An 18928-nucleotide genomic window follows, 5' to 3' on the forward strand; every position below is an offset into this window, starting at 1 on the left:
TAATGTGCAGCTATTTCTTGTTATAAATTAAGCCATGTGCAATTCAACAAAAATAACAAAATTAAACAGGTTAATGGTGTGAACCAGTTAACTGATGACTTCCAGGTTTTAATTCACTGTCTGCTGCTTTAATAACACCAAGCACTTTGATTTTTCTTTGACAAAGACTGATAAAAAGGTAAACAATAGACCACATTTGACATTACACAAAAAATTTATTTCAAAGCTTTCCTTTTTTTTTAACTTTGATTTTTTTTTTTTCTATTTGTTTTGTAAAGGAGATTGGAGACATGTTCTAGTAAATGATAATATATTCATAGAAATTTACATGAAGTTCTGTATTCACGTTTCTAAATGCACTCAGTATTTCACACAAAAAAAAGTCATCTCCATTGTACTGTCTCCAATGGCATGGAAATGGATTTAAAAAAAAGTTAAAACAATAAAAAAGTAACATTACAAACATTCAGAATATGGAAAATAAACATGGATATCTGCAGAGATGTTTATTTAAAATTTCAATATTTTTGTTCAAATCAAAACAAATAACCGCATCTGTCCATAAGCAAAGCTAAAGGGCAGATTGCGGCAAATCCATAATGGTGAGGGGACCAAAGTTAATTCCCTTTAACCTTTCTTATCTTCTCAGTGGAATACTGAAGAAGCACAGATCCACAATAGCACAGTCCACGTGTTGGTTTAGTCCTTTATTCATTATATCAATAAGAGATCTAACTACCATCATAGCAGACTAGTAGGAGTACTGGTTTAGGGGAAACCACTGGAAATGAGTTAGACTCTTATAATAAAAAAAAAAAAAAAAAAAGAATGATTGAGGTCCAGGAAGGTTTTGGGTTGAGGGCATAAAGTTACTGAACGGATGTTGGATAATTTTGAACAACGTCATACAGTGGTGGTCTGAAGCCGAGCATGAGAGATTAGGAGAAAATAAAAGTGGGTTGGGGGGAAAGCAAGAAAGTAAAAGACCAATCCTGTGGTAGAAATTGCAGCTGTGACATGTGCCGTATCTTAACAACGAGAGAGGAATACCCTCACGCTCATCAATATGATGAGCAGCCAAGTCCCAAACCCTTAAATGGAAAAGTCTGTTTCTCTTTTTTTTCCCCTCTTTTTTTTAGTTTGTTTGCAGTCCTGGAAAACTAAAACAAAACCAAAAAAAGCAAAACAAAGTGATAAAAACAAAAAGAACTGAATTCCAGATTCACAATAAATGTAGGAAGGGGGAAAAAAAAAATGAACTACGAGTTTTAAGTGAGAGACGCTGGAGCTCTGCTACAGGGCTGGAGCTGAAGGACCCACAGCGCTGGGCTGAAAGAGTTGCGGTGGTTAAGGCTGTCCACCCAGATGCCTGCACAAAAAAAACCCTGTTGAGCAGTTTTTAAGTCAGGCAGCTGGCCAGGGTGTTATGTGCCTTCAGCTGCCGGTGCCTCTGCGGAGGTTTCAGAAGTGCCTGAGGAAGAGGGGGGGGAAGGTGTTACTGTAGAACACTTGATATACTGCGTTCCCTTAAATAGCTTTAAAAATAAGGAAGTGTGTGCAATAGTCATGTGTTACATATTAAGATCAGTATATCACCACAATACTAAATATAAAAACAGCCTTAAATAGATGATGGAAAGAAAATTTGCCCCAAAAGAGCTGCTTAAACTTGCAGCCTCCGGGGCAATGATATGAAGAACAACATATTTTAGTTTACAGATTTTTAGCACACATCCACTGCAAGATATAATTTAAACAGACCACAAACTAGTATGCACTGAGATTGCCAGAAGCAGGGTCCTAATGTGTAGGCAGAAAATACAATGGGGAACGTTGTTAAAGTAAAACAATCAGACTGCATCACACCACTCTCAAGAAGATTTTTTCCCCACACACACAAAACAGTGCATTTCAAGCCTATTTATACCACCAAAATATGGCAGTGATTATCTCTTAATGACCAAAACACTACCATTTATATAGTTATTAGAGATGCGCTGATCAGCTCAAACGTCACCTGAATTTGCTGCTTCAAATAAATCATCCACCAGCACCATAATTTCTTAATGTTCTTTAACAGCTCATTCGGTGCAGTTGCAGAGATCAGCACGTAACATAATACACTGAACATATGCTTCTTTTAATTGATTTTATGTATATATATATATATATATATATATATATATATATATATATATATATATATATATATATATATATATATATATATATATATATATATATATATATATATATACATATATATATACACACACACACACATATATATATTTATATATATATATTGAAACAAAAGGTTGTTCTTTGTCCAGATTAAGCTACATTTTATTAATAGCATAAAACACAATCTTTACTCCCTGTCAGACCTTAGCTGGTACGTCACCGTTTCTCTCAACCTCCCGAACAGGCGAACGCACACACGAACACAAATGAAATTTGTTCAGTCTGAGCAATGACTGGATATCGGCTATCAGCCCCATCCTTTCAAAATACAATTCGGAATTTCCAAAAATAACAATCAAGAAAAAAAAAACAATAAATTTTGTATTGCCCGACCCACGGATTATCAGGCATCGCCCGCGGATATAACTATAGACATCACTAGTAGTTATATTATAGAGACAGGGAAGAACGTACCGCTTGCGGTGGTATTTCCTGTAGGGGCAATGTTGCTGCCACTGTTGTTTTTAGCAGGCTCGACGTCATCGTCGCTGTCATCTTCGTTGGACTGTGTGATCTCAGTGTGAGGCGGCTCGGGTGTGCTCTCTGTCTCTTGCTCAGCTCGGCTCCGCAGGGCCAAGATGCGGTGGTGGAGTGCTGCTGCCAACTGCCCTGCATCCTTCGAGCTGGCCTGTAAGAGGAAACTCACACTCATCAAGGCATAGCCAGTCAAAACACACTGCAGAAGAGATTCTCAGTACCGGTATGGGGATCGCTTTTGCTTTTCAGTTTGTATCAAAAACAAGCCTCAGGGAAACATGATCCCAAATCAAATGAATGCACATTTGCACAGAATTCTAAAGAATTATCATAAACATCTGTTTTGCATACAAGATTACTGAGGTTTGAAGATACAGGCAGGCTGTTTGCATGAAGCAAGTTTTTGGTCATAAGCTTCAAATAGTAAACGTCAAAAACTATTTCTTTTACATGGCAAACAAATAAAGAAGCAAAGTCTGAACACAAAACCTGGCCCTTGGCTGACTGACCTACTTGTCTACAGGTCAGCTGTAAAACTGAATACATGAGATTTCCTTCAAAATATTCCTTCAGCAGGGCAAATTTAAATGTTTGGATCCTCACTGACCCTGAAGTGTAGGGTTCAGCTAATACTGCAACTACAGCGAGTCTATTTTCAGTTTCTGTTCTCTGTTTTGGGGAATGTTTAATCATGTCTGAAAACAAGCTGCAATTTCTCTAATAGGGAATTCAAGAAAACAGACAAAGAAGGATTTGCTGCATTCCTCTGTGTATAAACAGACAGACAGTGTCTACCTACTGACTATCAGATCGTACAGAATCTCAGTTGTATACAAAATGGAACTCCAAAACTCAAAACAAAAAAAAAAATATGTGGATTAAACAGCAATGAACATCTATTAACCATTCTGAAGAGTCAGTAGAGTTCATACAATTTCAGTCTCTATATGTGTGTACATCCTAACATGCCTGGAAGTCGTGGCCTAATGGTTAGAGAGTCTGACTCTTAATACTAAGGTTGTGGGTTCGAGTCTCGGCCCGGCCACTACTGAGGTGCCCTTGTGAACACCCCCAACTGCTCCCCGGGCGCCACAGCATAAATGGCTGCCCACTGCTCCGGGTGTGTGTTCACGGAGTGTGTGTTCACTGCTGTGTGTGTGCACTTTGGATGGATTAAATGCAGAGAACGAATTCTGAGTATGGGTCACCGTACTTAGCCGTATGTCACTTTCACTTTAACCAAGCAAAAATGCTTTTAAGAGCAGCCTACCGATATGAGGAAGACCTTCACTCCCTGGTCCTCTGTGTCCATGGCAGTAATGCGCACGCTCTTCTCACTGGCCTTGTCCACCTGCATCTGAGCCCACAGCTTAGTGTTCAGAATCAGCCGCAGACTTCCCTGGGTGCGCATCACTGTTTAATAATAATTGGGGGGGGGACAGTGTGAAAAGCTACATTTCTGTAACTAAAAGAAATGAATATAATAAAAACATGCATCTGTTTTAAATAAACCTTACAATACATGCAACACAACACTGACCTAGCCTGGATTGTAGTGTGCCATCGTCAGTAGATGCCATGTCATTGAGTCTCAGCAGCCCTCGACCTCGCTCAATCCATGACTGAGCTGGCTTATCAAACACGAACAGCTTGCACTGCATCTGTGGATCAAAGACAAGACCAGGGAATGTTTATTGTATACGAGTGTGTGTATATATATATATATATATATATATATATATATATATATATATATATATAAAAAATAAAAATAAAAAAACCCTCACAAGCTGCTATTCACACAACCATTCATCTTATTTTCCAATTTTTATTTTTATTTTTTATTTTTTTTAAAAACAGAAATGTAAAAATGACCTAAACTGAAACGAATCAAGTACATGTGCATGCGTCACGTGCACCCTGAACACGTGCATGCGTCACACGGAAAGTGGCATTTTACCTGCAGCACATTGCTCTCGGCTTCCTCCCCGGTGCGGACCTCCACTTTCTCCAAAATGCACTTCTTGGCCGTGGCTTTGGTGTACGCTGCTGCCGATTCCTCTAGAGATTCTGTCACACTGTGATCTGGATACACACAGTATTCAGATGCACCTTGAATAGGAGTAGAGTGAGGGGATGCATATCTTTTCATATTAAACCCAGAGTATTAATTATTAACTAGCAGTTTAATCAGGGCACCGATGATATAAATGTAGTCAGTTACAGTTAAGTCAAGTGATTACACTGCCCCATTAGATGCGGTCTGAAATGGGGCCAATTTATTTAAGCCCACTTTCCTGATGCATCAACAGGCAGGACTGAGAAGGTGCACTTAAAGTGCACAACAGTGGATGACTCAACATCTCAAATCGCTGCGGTTTTATGGAATTTGAACAAGAACAGTTAGCTAATGGCAAGTGCAGCTTTCTGGATCGAGACATTTGCATGTCATGAAAATGAAAAAGAAAAGTAGCCATCACTGATTTTAATTAATAAATGTTATGAAGCATATACAAATGCTAAGAGCACTCACTCTTTTCTGGGGTGGCCTCCTGTGATGAGGGTTCTGATGCTGACGCCATTTCTTTGCAGCCCTCTGCTGTTGATTCACCGCCTTTTGGGGGACTCTGTAAAACAAAACGCACACAATCCTCAGATTCACTCTCATCAAGTTACACTGCGTGGATACTTTGCTTTTCTAACATTTAGAAGCCAGAACCACTAAGCAGTGCCAACGTTTTTGCAGTAATGCATCCATCTTACCAGCACTCTCTCGGACATATTCTGGCCAAACACAAACTTGGCTCCTTTGTCTGTGTTGTTCGTGGCATTCAGAGAGCTGGAAAGCCAAAGAAATTAGACAATTACTGAGAAACTGCTTTTTTAAATCAGAATGTAAAAGTGCCAAAAAAACCCCTTAAAGACAAACAGATGAATTGTAGTCACCTTGAAGTGCCCATGTACTGCAGGAAGTAATTAGTACTCGCAGACTCAGAGTCCTGTGTGCCGTCTTTAGATTCGCCTGTGCTGTTTTCATCCACCTGCGGACAAAATGACATTTAAACGTTTCATATGGAACAATTTGAGGCTGTGATTTGACCAATGTCCACGAGAACTCACTGACCTTTGCCCTATCTTTGATATTCTGACCAAACACGAAACCTGGGTCAACCACAACATCCTTCTTTTGTGTGCTCTCCTCTGTCTTTCCTAAGTATTCCTCTCCTCCTTCCTGGTCTTTTTTATTCTGCAACACAATGACGCAACGTATAATAAACATACACGCTGCTAAAATGATGGAATCATTAGAGGCTGTTTGAGTTGGAAAATGTTTACTGACTTACTAAGTCTGTTTTCTTAGACCTTGTACAGACGAAGCAAAGCATGTCTGTGTTTATGATCCAGTGTGCTGAGAATACAATGTTAAAAAAAGACTCTCACCGGTGATTTGTCTGAGCTCTCTGTATTGTTCAGGAAAATCGACCGGCCTTCTGTAGCTGCCTCTGAAAACTTGCCCACTCCGTTTGTTCCACAGCTCGAGTCTATTATGGAAACATAATCAGTTAATATTGTATATACATAATACTACATAATACAACTTTAGCTGGGTAATAATTTACAAAATATTGCTTCTCCACTGAATCATGGCTTCGCAAGAACAGACTTTATCGTCAGTATATAACTAAAACATGTTTTCATAAAACACTCCGTAATAACACCCTTCTAGCAGGTTAGCTTTACAACGGAGTGTATTTAACATGAACAGATGCTTTATATTGTCACTACATCCCCTATGCAGTTCCTTGAACTACAACATTTGTACAATGCTTACAATACTGTGAGTGCATGAACATAGAGGTGTGAGAAAGAATGGAGGTTTGTAGTGTAAAGCTGAATCTGTTGTATGTAAGGAAAGCACACGTTGTAAAAGTACTCACTGCTCTTGCTGGGCTCTGGGAGGGACTTGGTGGGTGGAGCCTGTAAAACCGCAGGTCTGAGGACGCTGCGCTGCTGCTCCTTAGGTTTCTGACTAGGTACACCTGAAAAACAGCCTACTAATGGATTGGAACGGAAACCAAACATCCTACAATAGCCAGCCAATGCTGAAGATCTACAAGAGAAATTACAGCCCAGCTTCCTAGATCTACACATGAAAACTTGTCAAAAATACTGGGAGATAAACTCATTAATAAAGTAACACAGTCAATTTTATTTATTTTTTTCTACCAATCCAATCAGCTTCAGAATTATAGGCACCATGCGAAAGACGTTTCTTGGGTTTAACCACAAAGCTATTAGAACCTTGATAGTAAGGACAGATAAAACAAAAATATACCATTGTTGCAACTGGATCTAATTAAACAGTACAAATGGAGGTGTGCCAAATGTTTTCCCCTGGTATTTTCAGTGTGAGGTAAAGCTATTTAAACAGACGTTTTTCTACTTCCAACATTAAGAAGAAACTCGGTCAAAAATCAAACAAAAAAACCCAAATGAAAATAAAAGTGTCACTGAGGTGAATGCTAGTCTGTTACATAAAACTATGGTTGGCAAATTGTATCCATTTATATAAAGGGAAGGATTTCATTTATTAGTTTAGCATGCAGACCTGTGACTAATCTGTTATGAAATCCTCTCATAAAAGACAGTGAAATTAATTATTAATAGCAGTATGAACTCAGATGAACTTGTGGATGATCTTTCCTATGTATCTTCGGGTGTATAATTTTTGTGTAGCCAAGTAGTGGAGAGTTGTGAAAACATCAATCCGGTACTTCGTTACTGTATATAGACGTCCATAATCACTGAAATACTCATACAGTTGACAGGAAACCTTTTCTCCTTGCACAGGACACCCCTTCCTGTTGGTGGACTTAACATTAAGGATTATTTCAGCTTGTTCTCACTGCATGGAACGAGTAAGTCTTACCTGCACTTGGTGCTTGTCCGTGAATCAGAGTTGGAGGTTTCAAGCGAAATCCAACTGGCTTTTCCTCTAAAAGGGTCAGAGCAGGAAAAACAAAATAAAAAATAAAAAAATAAAATAAAAAATCAGTTTTCTTTTCCCCGTTTGTCTTATAAGAGCATGGGTTTATTTCTTCCAAGTCAATTCCCTTACAAAAAAAAGAGCCTCTAGACCCAGAAACCAACTTGAGCATTCTTGCTCTCTCAGAAATGGTATCTAGACAGATTTGGTTTCTGCCTGACTGACTGCTCAGAGAAGTAATAAAAAGCAACGCTTATTTTCCTTTCTATGTCCCCACAACACAAACAATCACTTTCTGAGCGGTGTACAAGCACAGAAATACCGTGTCAAAACTAAAGCTAAGGTCATAAAACATGGCTCATTCCCTGACAAGCCTTTGACATGAATTTAAAATAGCAAAACGACTATTTTTCTTTATCTTTAGGAATATGGATAATGAAGACGACATCCTTAGATACAATCAGTAGACAACATGAAATACAACATTCTTGAAGGCAGCATACCTAAATAAAATGAAAAATAAATGTAAAGAATCTCGTTGTATTGTATACTAGCAATCAACAAGCAGTCAGGTCAAAATGTGTTACACTTTTTAAACCAATTTTTTTGTTTTTTTTAAATCGTCACAAACCTCAAATCGTCTTTTTTTTACAAACAAAATGCTACATCAATTACAAAGACAGCCTGAACTGCATTTGGATAAAAATGAATAGCTGCACAGACCTTAACCCTGGCACTGTGTTAGCATTATTTACATTAGCCTGAAATGTGATTAAGACAAGACAATTATACCATTTAGCATACGCAAAGACGCATTGAACACACTGACAAGTTTGGGATAGAGCTCAGTTAAATACACTATATCCAAACAGATTTTATACATCAGGACAAGCAGGTCAGAAGAGCTGTATCTACAACAATGATTACATTTAAGCAGGAGCACTGATTCCTCTCCATGTCAAACGTCTGTGTTATAAAGAAAAGTCATTTCATAATTGCACTGTGCAACTAACAACTTCATTATAATTACAAAGTCAATGAAAACTCCCTATCAGTTCATGATGATTAAGATTAAAATAGCACAAAATCTGTAACTAAACAATCTGTAACTAGCACAATCTGTAACTACTGACTTGCATTAATCAAGTAATAGTAACACGGTTCACATGCTCTCTTACCTGGCTCGGAGTCCGAGTTGCCTGTTGGAGACTGACAGAAACTTGACGGCATAAACACATTATTCTTGGAAACTGCAGTGAGACACACACAAACATACACAGGAAGAAGCCGCGTGACTAGGACAGCACGATGAGCCAATATTTGACACAGATGTCTGATTAACAGTTGGCACCAAGCTGAAGAATAACACACAGCCAAGTGCCAAGTAGCTTGCAGAGTTTTTGAAAGAAACAGAATTGAAAGCATTGAGGTTCTTCTCGGTGGCAGAATCATATTCACATTAGCATGACATTTACATAAAAACATAAAAGGGAAGTCAGATAGGGACACAGGAGAAAAACATCATTATTATGAGCTCATCTGAGTTACCTGAATGTGCAGGTGGGAACTGTGTTAAGGATGAGGTTCTCTCTCTCTTCACTGGAGGACAGTATTCTCCCTCCTCCCTGTCTGAATCTAAAGACAAAACAAATCCACTATAATCCCAAATACTTATAGCATTACATTCAAGTTCTGGCACTACATTCAGATGAACCCACGGCTTAAATATGTTTTTTTTTTTGTACTATCTATGCCCGAGCACTTCAATCAATGGTTAACAAAAAAAAAAAATAAATATTTGTATTGATACTGGCATTTTACTGGCAAATACACTATCGGCATCTGAGGATGCAACTTACTAATTCATTAATCTTCCACAAAGCATTTTAGACCTGGTGGATCTAGAGAACACTTCCAGGTGGGACACCAGGTCTCCCACACACTTTCACACACTCATTCACACCCAGGAGCAATTCAGCATCTAGCAGCATGTTTTAGGAGGAAAGCAGGAAACCAAGAAGAAACCCACACACATGTGAAACTCAACACAGGAAGAACCTGAGCTCAGGATTAAACCAGGGACCCTGGAGGTATGAGGCTGCACCGCTGAGCCACCCCTAACAACAATTAATAATTTACCAAAGTTCCAATCCCAACAATCCAAAGTTTGGCTTTAATGTCCATTTATCGCAGCACTTTTAATTGGTATTATTGGTCAACCCAAATAAGTCCAAGAAGGGAATTTCAAAAAACGTACACTACACATAGTATCAAAGCAGAAAGTGTCTCTGATTTCAAGACATTTTACCATATGCCTCAGTTTGAACTTTGCATGGCACTGACTAAAGATTAATTTCTCCAGTACTTGAAAACAAAACTTGGTGCATCCTTAATCTAATTTATAGTTTCCCAAAATCCAAGATCACAACCATGACCTTGTAACACAATGCACTAAACAACTCTAAATGTGGATTAAGATGGAAGATGAAGCAGCCGTACCTTCCCCGTCCTCTGCACTGGACCCATCAGCAGATCGCTGCAATGGAGAAAATAAGCCATGAGAGAGACATTCACAGCTAGAAAATACCTAAGTGCAAGCCTAAACAATACTGAAATTACATTTCCAGATAGTATGCTATCAAATATATGTACCGAACATCATCGTAATAATAATAATAAAAAAAAATAATAACCATAATAAATTTGTGAACATATCAAAATATATGTAATAAACCCATTCAAAATCTTTGACCAAACTTCAAGCATCTAAAGAAATCTACATAAAGCTCAATAAATCAAAGTACAAGGCTAAATATTCCCTGCCTTCAGGAAACAAACAATTGACTAAGAGCTGTCTTTGTGCCGAGTCCCTTACAGTTAACTGAATTTGGACCCGTACAGTGTGGTGACGGTCCCCCTGCCAGGACGGGCCATCATGTCACCACAGATACGGTTCCATTGTCTGATAATGTTACAAAGTTTGGTTGGCTTTTAGTAACAGTTCTGACAAAGTATAAAAAGCTTGACAGGTGAAAAGCTAGATAGCAAAGATAAAATGTACTATATTAAACACCGGGTTGCATTGAAAGGATATAGCAAAGCAATTTTAACTGTCCTGACAAAAAAGAAAAACTTCTACTTAACTACTCAACAGTTAGCTAGCTCAAGTCAGGAACTTCAAACATGTCCTTAAGGAAGCAGTAATAAGGATAATGTCTGAGGACAGACAGGAGAAGTGGGAAGAATTGGTTGTTATTGTTGTCACATGGACAGTTCAGATTTATAGAACTGCTTTATAAGCAGTTCATGTGCTCAATGTTCTTGGATTGAATTTGTCCTCACCACTTGATAACGATGCTGGTATTATTACTAACGTAGGCAGTAATTAAAATCACAGCTTTCGTCGTTTAAAATAATCAAAAATAATTAGTATTGCTTTCACGGGGACAGCAGTCAAGCAAGCCATAACCATTAAAGCACAGGCATTATAGTCTTTCATAACCCCTTTAACCAAACCAAGTTAACAATGTACTGGGTTTCGACATGCCTGAACTAATGAGATTTACTGAGCCACATCAAGGGATTGGAAATGCTGAACTAACTATGTTCATTTGACAAAAAAAACACAATCAAATTCTTTATAAGAATCATTTCTCTGATAATCTTTAGTTCCATTAACAACTCACCATAATTATATTCCCTGCTTCATATCCATAAGTACTGCATTATCAGAACTGTCAGTCATCACATCATCCGTATACGTTACACACACTACTGCTGCTGCATATTGTACAAAAGCATAATATTGCACAATACTGTTATTTACTGCCATGCACTTCACACTTTATGTACATTACTGATCTGACGTATATTCTGTATTTATATAAATATATAATAAATATTATATAAATACTCATACTGTCTATATTGTATCTCATCGTCTGTATTGTCTTGTATAGTCCGTTTTGTCGTCTTGTCTAGTCCAAGCTAAATGTATAGTATAGTGCTATTTATGTCTGTACTTTTGAGAGTCACAAACAGCTGGAACCAAATTCCTTGTGTATGTCAACACACTTGGTCAATAAACCTGATTCTGACTTCGCCGACCTTATTTGTTATGCAAGTCATTATGGAATAGAAGCTTTACTTAAGGTGCCCATGTTAAGACCACAAAAGATCTGTGGCAAGAGCAACCACTGAGAGCAGCCTTGATTAAAACGTAAACCCATCCTCTACCTACAGATAGAGAATTCACAGACAAAAAAAATCTAGGAAAACGTTCAGTAAATTAAATCAGACCTACCTTCTGTGCCTTGTCCTTTTGAAACACGAACACCGGAGGAGCTATGGCAGGCTTCTCTCCTTAAAAAATAAATAAACAAATAAATAATAGGGGGGTGGAGGTGATGAGGGGAAGGAATCATCCGAACAATAACACCAGTTAACATGAACTAAACAACAATGTGAACAATAACTTATAAAATACTTATACTTCCTGTTCACGGTCATAAGACTGGCGATAATGTCAATTTTTTGGTGGTTATAGTGATTTTATCAAAAAACATTGGTAATAAAAGCACAATATTCAGACTCCAGTTTATTTCTACATGCTGTTGTCCATTCTCGAAAGCTGTCAATAGCTTTGACCAAACAAATTGCTTCTACTGTCTCAGTGTTTCTGGTAAGATGGAAACGGATTAAACAGAGCCAGCCCCTGTTCTACTGGTAGATGGATTAATGCTCACAGCTTAAGCAATGTCCACACAACATGACTTTCAAAACCACTGAATTGCTGACCTTTAACACTACATGACTTTAATCATGTGCTATCAGTTGACATACGAGCCCAGTGTACAGTGTCTCACACATGCTCGGACACATGGAGAGATCCATGCCTCAACCCTAAATCCACTTTCTCATGAGAAAATCAGAGCCATCTTCTTGTGATAAAAAAGGAGAATTAAGAGAAAACACTGGAGGGGGAAAGATTATAGATGAAAGCATAAAAATGCAAGCAGTGAGGATTGTCTGCTCTGCAAAAAAGGAAGGAACAGTACAAAAAACTGCCATGTAGGAATAGTAACATTTGTTTGGATTTGTGCTGTTTGCAGTTCCTTAACAACCACTGGAGTACTAATCGTATTTACAGAAACATTACCATGCTTACATTTCACCCTCATCCTCCAACATGATAGAATAGAATAGAATAAATCAAACATGTTTGACAGAACCTTTGGTGAACACTGGTGCAGATGGCTGTTGGTGAGACGATAAAATTAGCTTGCGGCAGGAAAATTGGGCCTAAAGTCAAGACCAAATTATGAAGCAAACACTTCCGGTGACCTCTAAAGTAAACTTTTGATAAAGCAAATGTAATGATCAATAGGCCCAATAAAACTCTGGCAGGGTTAGCCGGAATTAGAATACACATTGCAGTTTGTAAATAAACAAAGACACATGATCAGCCTGACCCTGATCTGATATTTTTGACAACAGTAGTAATACATCTGCTGCCGTAAGTGCTGTAAATGAAACTTGATACTAACTGACCAGGCTCAGTCAGTGTGGTTCAGTGTGGACAGATTGAAAAAAATCCCAGCAATGAATGTGTGTGCTTCACTTTACAACTATAAACAGAATTAATAAGTAGGTATTGACGACCTTATGCTTAGACGAGCAAGTGACGAGTCTCGTGACCACCTCTGTTGCTTGCGAACGTGCCAACGCTGTCAGTAGGTATATATAGATCCTAAATCTAACTAGTAAAACACAAACTGACTAGTCTACTAATCAGTAAGAGAAATATTCTATATTCTCAATAGCATATTAGGAAAGCAAGCCAACTTTACAAGCTACATAAACTGACCACAATCACCAACAATCTCCGCTACTTCCTTCAAAGACTCTGTAGGACAGGATAAGATGAAACATTTTTAAATATTAATTTTTATCTGTCAGACAATTAATAGGGCTAATGTCATAAATGGGGGAGACTGAAAAAAGGTCTGACCACACACACAATGCTCGAAGGAAAATCAGGTCATATATAATGAATAAAATAAAAATCTCATTTCAAATGTCACTTGTTGCCCCGTCTCAAACACAGAAAATTAACGACCGTCTGTTGCTTTGTCACAAAAGTAGGACGACACATGACCAGGACATTTTCCATTTGGTCAGTGAAACTGTTCAGCTGTCTAACAGAGACCTGTCGGGTTTGGGGCAGAATTGGTACTTAGAGCTGTTCAGGATTCCCCCTATCTTGAGTAAAGTCCCAGTCCCAGTCCCAGCTGAAGAGAAACAGCCCCACAGCAAAATGCTGCCACTACCATGCTTCAAGACAACTATGGAGATAGTGTTATAAAATGCCTTGCGCACACACACAGACACACAAAGTTCACAGCTCCTTTCTTTTATCTGTAGATATCTGTTGTAGATAGCACCTTCCTGGTTAGTTCTCATCTTGTCTGTTCAGCTATTTTGGTGGAACGTCCTATTCTTGGTCATGTCACCAAGTATTCATTTTCATTAGTGGTTAATGGCGACCTTCACGTTGCTCTCCTGATTGATACCTTTTAAAAGAGAGACCCCATGCATGCTTTGTAAGAAGTCCCACTTGACTTACGCTGGTTGTTCTAAGTCTTAGTATCTAAGACAATCAAAATGTGCAAAGGAACTGACATGACGTATCCTGGTTTAATTTTTTTCTCATTTTTAATCACATAAACCTTCACTTTTAGCAGGTGTGGGTGTGTGTAGACAATTTATAGCCACTGTATAGTGCACTAGCTTGGGTACAGCAGCTATGATGCTTTTAGTGGTCTCTCAATGTCATGCTTGAAAACCACAAACTCATGACTTTGCAAAAATGTGAACCTTCCTGACACGATCAAAAGGGAAGTCTGCCATGTCAGTATATGCAGCGCTTTTACATAACGTTATGCTTGAAAACAAATGCAAATCTTTCTAAACATTTCTCAATTCAGTCACTTCTTTCTAGGTTGTTTTTCAAACCTAGAAACCTCCGAACCATCTGGCACTCACACAATGTAATATGAAAGCAGATAAACAGGTTTTCACAACGATGCACTTTGACAGATCAATCAATCAAACAACCTGTATTCCTACTTCATTGTTATATCATAGCATTATGTACAAAAACACTTTCACAACTACTACTCTGATTGTCTGATTCAGAGTGAAAGTGATCATTTTTGTTTGCTTTCACACTTCACATACAAAGTAAAATGCAAAAAATAAATGGTTGCGGTAAATAGGGATGAAACTACCTTGCAAAACTCTTCATTAGTCAACCGTACAGCGATAAACAAAGCTACACCTAAATCATCAAAGCATAGCAAACAGGGTGTAAATAATTATATAAACAGTCAGTTCTACATACTGCAGCCAGCATTCATTTTTAAAATCTGTTCGTTGGTCTAAATATCCAGAACACGTTACATTTCTGCAGGGCTTAGTTCGTGCCTTGGGCCTTGTGGATCAGTTTAGCAGCACGAATAAACAAAAAAAAAAAAGCTTTACACATCCTAAAACATACAATATCTTTGGTTCACTTTTTGTAGTTGATCCAAGTCACTGTGCCTGCAACTAAACCAAGCTGTAATGCGGCTTGAAATAAACCAAGTGCACCTCACTCAGAGGGCCTCAGAATGGTTGTTCTGACACAAGTGTGAATACTGAGCTAACACCTGCACATATAAAATGCAGAAAGATGGAAAACACACCAGGGTTAAATTCAAATGGACTGACCACTGCATGTGTAGGGAAAAAGTATGGTGGCTGCGAGAGACACAGACAGACAGATCGTACATGTGGCACTTAGTCAAAAGCAGAGGATCTGCATCAAACTGTTAACCAAACATTGCAGACAGCAACAAAAGGTATAAAATAAACACTGGGTGTGATTGCACAAAATATTTTCAGCTACGTCTGGGTGATGTGATATAATATTTGTAACATTTGTACAACATGTATTAAGCATTATGATATACTAAACAACTGTTTTGATGCAAATGAGTTTAATGACAAAAAGTAGTAAAAATTGTTTTAAAAAATATTACGTGACTTCAGCGACATTCACAGAGTTACAATGAGCCTGATTTATTTAAAAACACTAAAAAGTTAAAGAGATATCACAATACTGATGAGTTTTAAAAAAGACAATAACAAATTTTTATAGTCATACTGACCTATTTTTCAGTCATGGCAACATTTTCTTTTTTTTTTGAGCTGTTAACTCACAGCTCTGATTAGGCCTTTTGGTCTAGACTCAGATCTGAGCAAAATAAAGCAATTTTGTTCAATCTACTAAATGATTGTGTGGATCAGGTTATCTCTGTGATCACAAGGATACACACTTCTCTAAAATTCACACAGGTTTGTAAATAGTTTATGGAGGCGCCTAGTTTTTGTGTTCTCTTTAAGCACTGTCTTACACTGATTTCCCATCAAGCCACATAACCCACCCCTATAACCCCCACCATCACCACAAACCACAAATAGAGACGGCCGATTATTATCGCAGCGAGAATTTTTAAGATTGACTAATGCAAAAAAAAAAAAAAAAAAAAAAGGATTTCATTGCACAGTAATGAATCCTGAGTTGGACCTGATGTTCACGTGCTGAAGAGTTTTCATTACACACCGTGTTGATTTAGCAGCATTAATGTTCATTACCAGAGTAACTGGATTCATCCTACATTACAGACGACTGGCCTGCACATGCGATGCTCATCTCCACAGATCGGATGCAGTACCTGTATCTCAAGGGCTTAAAGTGATGCATGACAGTCACAAAAAATAATAATAACTGTACTCTTGTGACTCATTTTCACATTCACAACACACATTTTCCTAACCACCCCAACTCGTGTGAACGACATATGGCATCTAGACTAGGGATATTTTCATTTCTCAGTGTTATTGAGAACCGCGTGTGATTCATATCTATTCTCCAGAATCACTCACTCTCTGAAACACCCTTTAAAAGCACAGGAAATCCCATTTGACATTCTAAACGTGGCCAAGTTATGCTGTAAATGTCAGAAAACGGGTTACCAGCAAGATCTCAAACTGCTGTGTGCTCCAAAATAACCTTCATATGCAAAACTACCCGGTTTATCTTTATACCCCTTTAAATCATACCCCTACGTTGATGATAAAACAAAAATAATAAAAAAAAAAAAGCGTGCACATGTTGAACTGTCCTGTTAATGTAATAATCAGCAAAGCCTGGAAAAAAAAACATTTAACAGTTTATATCATCACACTGAGACACTAAACTACATCATGTTCTTAGACTAGACAAACAGGTGTGTTGGTTTGATCAAGTGCAAATATAATTAATCCAGCTAACGTTAGCTAGCAGCTAAGCTAAGCATTGCCTGTGTGATCGAGTCCGGACCGGTTCAGATTTCAGAATAATCCGAATTAATAATGAATGTGAACGATTAACACACAGCGCTAATTAATGCTAATACGACTACTAACGTTAATAACACGCACGATTTTGTCGGCGACGTGTTAAAACAAAACGTTTGTAACCTGACATCACTGTGATTCCTCTCTAAACACGAAATATCTCCTTTATTATTATTATTATTTTCTCTTTATATACATACACAACACAGAATATTTAGATGTGATTTGTTCCAGCATGAAAGTGTGTCTTTACTCCGAAAGCTACGATCTCGAGTCCCTGAGTGTAAAAACTAATGAACCCGCCTAAAAATCAAAGAAAACAGAAAGGCCCGGAACATTAGCGAGCTCCCGAGGAGGCTGGTTAGCACGTAGCTAGCACAGTTAGCCAGGCTAATGCTAATGCTAACCAGGTTAGCGCTAGCCATGCTAGCTAAAACATTCCCACCAAATGACCAGCTCGCTAACTAAACAAAATCACACCGAACCTTTACAAATGACGTCCAGAATGAACGCAGCACTCTTATAACACACTTCCACATGCTTCTGCACTTCGTAAAGTCATTTATGGTTTTGTTTTGTGGCTTCATTGCTTCGCCCCATTTGCCTACCTTCGTTTGCCAAGTCCGCCATTTTACTTCTCCACGAACACCCACAATGCACCGCGACAATACGGGCGTTATTTCTAGCAGAGAAACAAAAGCTGGGCTAGAAATCGAGATTATTTTTTTTTTACTTATTATTATGTACGTTTTAACATAGAGAGATTTTTTTCCTACAGTATGCTCGAATTTTGGCTGTTATTTTATATACGAGTCTAATTCTATCTAATTTACCATTTGTTTGTTTTTTCTTGCTTCTCCTTCAATGGGACAAAGACTTATTTAGGTTTATAGCGTTAACACTTGTGTTTTGAATGGTGCTTTTATGTTAGTGGTGTTTTTTTTTTGTCATTCCCAATTTTCTTCTATAAATTGAAGTGCAGGGCATCATATATTTCTAAGAAATGTGCATGTCATCTTTACATCCACCAGGTGGTGCTATTCTGCAAGTGTACATATGTGTGTTTGACTTGTGTATTTGGTTAAACCCCTGGTATAACATGTATATTCATAGATACAAGGATACAAGCCTTTATGATTTTGGTTTCAATACTATGTATATATATATATATATATATATATTTTTTTTTTTTTTTAATTTAACTTTTTTTAACTTTTTATGTAGCATTTTATATATACTGAACAGAATGTCAAAATCAGGTTCAAATCCCAGGTCCAACAAGCTGCCACTGCTGGGCCCCTGAGCAAGGCCCTTAAACCTCAGTTGTATAAATTGTAAGTCACTCTAGATGATAAGGGTGTATGCTAAATGTAAATAATATAGTAATCTTTGACAGTCGATTGCTGGCAAGTCTTTATTGTATTAAATAAACAGTTCTGTAAATCAGTCTTCATGTACATTACATATGCATACATGAAATCTATTCATAGAATAATGTTAGAATTAAAATGTTTACATCATGGTGAAATCTCTCAATTAAAATTATTTATTTATACTAATCAAGAGAACATGACATGTTTTGTATAAAATCTAATGTAAATCTAACAGAAACAGAAAGGTTTTTGGTAGCGTCTTGCCTAAACACCGGTGTGGTGTTCAGATCAAATTGACCTGTTTTATATTTTTACTAAAAGTGTTTTGCATTTGTTCTATTTGTTATATAAATTATCTGCATACAGAGACGTTTTTGAGAGCTGTATTTCAAAACCAGTGACTGCA

The 18928-nt window shown here is 37.7% G+C and overlaps 1 protein-coding gene across 4 annotated transcripts; it reads right to left on the minus strand.

Annotated features, from left to right (window-relative positions):
- Positions 1-106: 106 nt before the first annotated feature.
- On the minus strand, positions 107-17810 carry ranbp3b (RAN binding protein 3b). Of its 4 annotated transcripts, none has more exons than XM_060870674.1 (17): positions 17758-17810; positions 12012-12070; positions 10208-10244; positions 9257-9343; positions 8887-8958; positions 7652-7717; positions 6660-6773; positions 6163-6263; positions 5846-5968; positions 5668-5762; positions 5485-5560; positions 5255-5348; positions 4682-4833; positions 4262-4382; positions 3992-4134; positions 2659-2872; positions 107-1471 (listed from the first exon to the last, which is right to left on the minus strand). In XM_060870674.1, the coding sequence occupies exons 1-17, from the start codon at positions 17777-17779 to the stop codon at positions 1425-1427; spliced, it is 1623 nt and encodes a 540-aa protein (XP_060726657.1). In that variant the 5' UTR covers positions 17780-17810; the 3' UTR covers positions 107-1424. The 4 variants fall into 4 exon arrangements, with proteins under 4 accessions (XP_060726657.1, XP_060726667.1, XP_060726675.1 ...); XM_060870684.1 differs by having other exon boundaries at positions 6660-6761; positions 17758-17803; XM_060870692.1 differs by having other exon boundaries at positions 4682-4806; positions 17758-17803.
- Positions 17811-18928: the final 1118 nt, after the last annotated feature.

This window comes from Tachysurus vachellii, chromosome 1 (genome assembly GCF_030014155.1).
Source record: "Tachysurus vachellii isolate PV-2020 chromosome 1, HZAU_Pvac_v1, whole genome shotgun sequence".
Lineage (NCBI taxonomy): Eukaryota > Metazoa > Chordata > Actinopteri > Siluriformes > Bagridae > Tachysurus > Tachysurus vachellii.

Coding starts and splice junctions, on each gene's coding strand:
- ranbp3b (XM_060870674.1), bottom strand. CDS start 17,779: ATGGCGGACTTGGCAAACGAAG. Junction 6,264..6,659: donor CCCAGAGCCCAGCAAGAGCA/GTGAGTACTTTT, acceptor TTTCCATAATAG/ACTCGAGCTGTGGAACAAAC. Junction 5,969..6,162: donor AGAGCTCAGACAAATCACCG/GTGAGAGTCTTT, acceptor ATTGTGTTGCAG/AATAAAAAAGACCAGGAAGG.